Below are 5,402 nucleotides of genomic sequence, written 5' to 3'. Positions count from 1 at the left end.
CAGGGAGCCCAAGGTAGGAACTCAGGGCAGGAACCTGGAGGAAGGAGCTGGAGCACAGGCCATGGAGGAACACTGCTTACTGGCTTACTCCCCTGGTCCCTGCTCAGCCTTCTTTCTTATGCAACACAGGCCCACCTGCCCAGGGGTGGTACCACCCACAGTGGGCTGGGCCCTCCCACATCACTCATTAAGAAGATGCCCCTCAGACATGGCCACAGGCCAGTCCAATAGAGGCAATTCCCCAACTGAGGCTCCCTCAACCCAGGTGTGTCAAGTTGGCATTAAAGCTATCCAGCACACCTACCACCCCTTCCAAGGCTCAGGCAATGTATAATCACACCACCTTCCCTCGCTCATCAAGCAGTTGATGGGGAAGTTGGTTACCCCTCCCACCCAATCAGTCAACCTTAGCTGCATTGGGTGGGGGGAGGGGCAAAGGATATATAAGCTGAGAACAACCAAGAGGCACCTCCCTCACCATATTGTGGGTGGGGCTGTTGAGAGGTCACAGGATCTGCATTTGAGTGTGGACTTTATAGTGTAGCTGCTAATGTGGGGTGTCCACTCTTCTGTAAATAAACCCCCTGCCCTATGCTCTGTTAAAAAAAAAAATTAAAAAAACAAACCCTGGTCCTCTACAAGAGTACCAGTGCTCTTAACCACCGAATCATCTCTTCAAGCCCCTGAAAGGATTATTTCTGGTTAGAAGTATTTAACATCAATATTATTTATTTATTTAATTATTTATTATTTATTGGGTGTTTTTTTTGAGGCAGCTTCTCCCTGTAGCCCCAGCTGTCCTGGAACTCAATATGTGGACCAGGCTGGCCTCAATATCTCATAAGGACCCACCTGCCTCTGCCTCCTTAGTGCTGGGATTAAAGTTGTGTGGCATGACACCGAGCATCTTTTTATTTTTTTTGAGACAGTTTCATGCAGGTCAGGCTGACCTCAAATTTTCTCTGTGGCCAAAGATGACTTAGAACTTTTGAACCTCCTGCCTCTCCTCTTGATTATTGGGATTACAGGTGTGTCATCACACCAGGCTTATGCTGGGAACCGAATCCAGAACTTCATGATTCTAAACAAGCCTCTGTTTATTAATGGAGCTACATACTCAGCCCTTTGGTTGCATAGTATCAACAATTGACCAGGCTGGCCTTGAACTTACTGTGTAGCTCAGGCTGGCCTCGAACTCCTCATCTTCCTGCCTCTACCTCCCCAGTGCCGGGAGGATGGGCATGTTGTGCTCTTAAACCCACCTCAACACTACTTCTTATGTTGACTTTGTAGGTCATTATGTGTGTAGGAGCTATTTTTGAACTTAGAACTTAGGCAGGTCTGTTCCATATTACACCAGTTCCATTTGATTTAAAAAATTTTTGTGTATGTTGTGAGTGCCTGAATGTTTTGCACCATTTGTATGCCTGGAGGCTGAGAGACTAGAAAAAGGCATCTGATCTGGAACTGGAGTTACAGGCAGTTGTTAGCCACCCAATGGATGCTGGGAACTGAACCTTGGTCTTCTGCAAGAGCAGCAAACACTCATCTCTTCAGCCCCTCCACTTGACTTTTATTTGGTACATTAACTTGGTTGTTTTCTCTAATTTCATAACTCTTTTTAAAAGACGATTCAACCCTTGATGTTATTTGCTAAGTTAATGAACTTTCATTTGTTTTCTAATTCCTTAGCAAAGATTTTTACATTCTGTTTTAGTTTGTTTCTTCATTGCTGTGACAAAACACTCTGACCACTACCATGTTGGGGAGGAAAGCATTTATCCAGCTTACATCTCCCAGGTCACAGTTCATCAGGGAGCCCAAGGTAGGAACTCAGGGCAGGAACCTGGAGGCAGGAGCTGGAGCACAGGCCATGGAGGAACTCTGCTTACTGCCTTGCTCCCCTGGCCCCTGCTCAGCCTGCTTTCTTATGCAACACAGGCCTACCTGCCCAGGGGTGGCACCACCCACAGTGCTCTGGGCCCTCCCACATCACTCAACAATCAAGAAGATGCCTCACAGACATGGCCACAGGCCAGTCCAATGGAGGCAATTCCCCGATTGAGGCTCCCTCAACCCAGGTGTGTCAAATTGACACTAAAACTATCCAGCACACATGCATTTTGATTCAGATTTACCTTTTATAAAAAGTGTTTTTAAATTTTTTTAAATTTATTTTATGTGTATGAGTGTTATGTGTGCATGTGTGTCAGTGCACCTGTGTTGTGCGGTGCCCGTGAAGGTCAGAAGAGGGCATTGGATCCCTTGGAACTGGAGTTATGGACAGTTGTTAGCTGCCATGTGGGTGCTGGGATTTGAACCTGGGTCTTCTGCAAGAACAGCCAGTGCTCTTAACTGTGGAGCCATCTCTTCAGCCCCTCAGGTTTACATTTTTTAGAACTGCATGTTAAACTATCCTTCAAGATTGGCTTTGAAACTTTCTGTGTAATTTTCAGCAGTGTGAGCTCACTGGAGATGTTTGCAGCTTCTTACTGAGCACCATGGGGCGGGGGTCTCCTGTGAATCATCTACTGCCCCCTATTCCTTACTCAAATCCTTCAGACTTGTCAGGCCAGCACAAGAGGCCACTCCACAGAACTTCTTATCTGTCTGTCATTTGGGTGCCTAAGGACTTGAGGTGAGGACCTGATGGCAGGTTTGGCTTCCTTGGTCTCCTTGCTGGCAGTCAGGCGTGTCTGTTTCCCATCATTAGTCCTTCCCTTGTTTCTTTTCTTCATTCTTAAGATTAGACACAAATGCTTACTCTTTGCTTTTCTTTGGAAACTTCCCATGACCTCTGCTCGTTCTTGTCTGGTGATCTGGCTACAGCAGCAAAGGGCATAGTTTGTGTATGGAATTACTGCTTCTTGAAGGAAAATTCTACCCTTTTTTAAGTACTCAGTTCAGTAAATGGTTGATGGGGACGGGTTGTGTTCCAGTCTTAGCCCTACAAATTATGTAAGTGGAAGTTTGGCATTCTCAGGTGGTGAAATGAAGCTGATATACCTGCACCTGCCAGAATAGCATGCATCACGGAGGGGTCAATTAGTGTCTCACCTAACCAGGGCACTTGCCCACTACCCGAGGGGTTCGTGACCTTTCCTGTTCCCCTGGCAGGTTTGACTTCCGCTGCTAATCTGCAAATTGCTGCCCCCCCACCATCTTTGTATTGAACCAGTGGCTTCTCCTTCAGTGAAAATAATTATAGAATGATATTTCTGTAATTTTTTCAGTCACATTTGTATTATCTAGTGAGGAAATATGTATTCATTTGTTAGACTCTGAGTAGTTGATAATAGGCAGTTTGTTGTTACTTTTATGTGTCTGAAAGTAGGGAAGGTAAATAAGTACAGGAAGAGCTGACCCGCACTGACGTTAAATTTCCCTTTGTTTCATTTCCTCATTCCCCTTTTTAAAATTTGTGCAATAGTTTTACATAAAAATAATCTCTTTCTGATTATTAAGCCGGGCATGGTGGTGCACATCTTTAGTCCCAGCACTTGGTAGGCAGAGGCAGGCGGATCTCTGTGAGTTCAAGGTCAGCCTGGTCTACATAGTGAGTTCCAGGCCAGCTGGGGCTATAGGGAGACCCTGTCTCAAAAAAAAGACTGCCCCCCCAAAGTAATATCTGATTATTATAAAAAACTGGAAAATACTGAAAAAAATTTAATAAAAAAGCCATCCCTAGTCTCTGGGTGAACAGTCCTAACCTATGAGCAGGTTTGTGAGTCTGTGTTGACACTAGAGCTTGTTAGATTACTTTGAATAGCTGCAAATAGGCTCTGGCATTTGTGCCCATCCCTTCTGTTGACTTGAGTAGAGGCCTCAGTTGTAATTTTGTGTAATTCAGATAGTAGAATGAAACCGAGGTGTGTGCTTTCCACAAATGTAGAATATTCCTGAAGAATTTTTCCTCTGTATGTCAGTCTTCCATGATTACTTTTTAATTCTTATGTTTGGGCAGCAATGCTACCTTTTCAATTTCATCTCCAAAATTACTCTTGACTGTGACCTGCCTCCCTTTCTGACACCGTCAGTAATGATATTGTATCCATGTATGTATACATGCATGTAGGTATGCTTTTGGGGCATGGGCTTACTGTGTAGTTCAGGCTGGCCTGGAACTCACTGTCCAGCCCACGCTGGCCTCACATGGATAGTTATCGTCCTACCCCAGTCTTTTCTAAGTACTGAGATTACATGGCTGCACCACCGTGCCCAGCTATTTAAAGTCTCTATTTTTTTTCAGCCGTACTCTAGAGGCCGCCTGTCACCTGTAGTCTTTCCCTCTTTCTGTACTGCATTTTCTGCCTATTCATGAGGTTTCTTATTTGCTGCTTTTCCTTTCTTGCAGCTTTCAGCAATATATTTTTAAAAAATTAAAGTATTTCATATAAATAGAAAACACATGTTAATATGTAGAAATGACATTATGGTGTCTTGTCCTATGCTTATTTTTGTTTGTTGGGTTATACGTATAACCCAGCTGCAGTCACATCTGGGCGATATGGGCCCTTTAGAAGACTGTGGGCGCTCCCCAAGCTCCTGTTTCTTTGTTCTGTGATACAAGTGTGTTCTGGCTCAGCTCCTGCACAGTTGGATCTTGCTTTTCCCTCCATGTGGTCTTAGTCCTAGCATCGTATCTTTGGTGTGTGGTAAATGTTATGCCACATTATACTGATGTCTTATATTAATGCTAAATTTCTTCTCTTTTCTACAGGTAATGTGGCTCTAGATAATCTACAGATAACAGAAAATGCTCTGGTAAGTTTTTTTTAAAGCTATGTTTAATAACTCAGTTAATTTGGTAAGCTCTTAGAAATATTTGATTACTAGGCATCTGGTACCAGGTACCAGATAACAATTGCTGAGTCACTGCAAGCAGGATTCCTTATTTGACTATTTGCCATTGGAAAATAGGAGATTAAAGATTTAGAATTTCTTCCCTTAATGATCAAAACAGTGCCTTTTGGAAAATGGAGTGATTTCCCATGACCTAATTTGACTGTATAGCTTTGTAGGTCCATTTTCTTTAGAGAAACATTTTTCTCAAAACTGTGCTTACATATTTTTCAGGCAAATAAGGGGTGGGTGCTAACAGGTTAACTAGTGAAAACTTGTATTTTTGGAAGTAATTTATTGTATAGGCTAGCCTTATATAGTATGATGGTAATATTAAGATGTAAAGTAGAGCTTACTGCTTTAGCTTCAGTACGTAATTTGCCATCTAGTTAGTTAAAAGCAAAACATCACTCACTCTTCTCACACCCACTTAGGATATGCTTAGCTTACTATGCAAAACTTAAGTTTATGAAGTTATTTAAGAATGTTTATTCATTAAATTTTCACTGTGTGTGTGTGTGTCTTTTTTTTTTAATATTGAACTTTTTTTTAAAAATTAT

At 42.8% G+C, this 5,402-nt stretch overlaps 1 protein-coding gene across 1 annotated transcript in view; it reads left to right on the top strand.

Moving 5' to 3' along the window:
* The window catches only part of Vps13c (vacuolar protein sorting 13 homolog C), a gene marked incomplete at its 3' end in the record, with an annotated part of 83,725 nt that overhangs the window by 20,300 nt on the left and 58,023 nt on the right, over positions 1-5,402 (top strand). The window contains exon 2 of the mRNA XM_008856026.3: positions 4,721-4,764. Coding sequence (XP_008854248.2) covers positions 4,721-4,764 — 44 coding nt within the window. The remainder of the gene's footprint in view (positions 1-4,720; positions 4,765-5,402) is intronic.

This window comes from Nannospalax galili, unplaced genomic scaffold (genome assembly GCF_000622305.1).
Source record: "Nannospalax galili isolate Female #2095 unplaced genomic scaffold, S.galili_v1.0 scaffold288, whole genome shotgun sequence".
NCBI classification, from domain to species: Eukaryota; Metazoa; Chordata; class Mammalia; order Rodentia; family Spalacidae; genus Nannospalax; species Nannospalax galili.
Note: the sequence above shows the minus strand (reverse complement) of the source record. Positions and strands in the feature narration are given on the sequence as shown.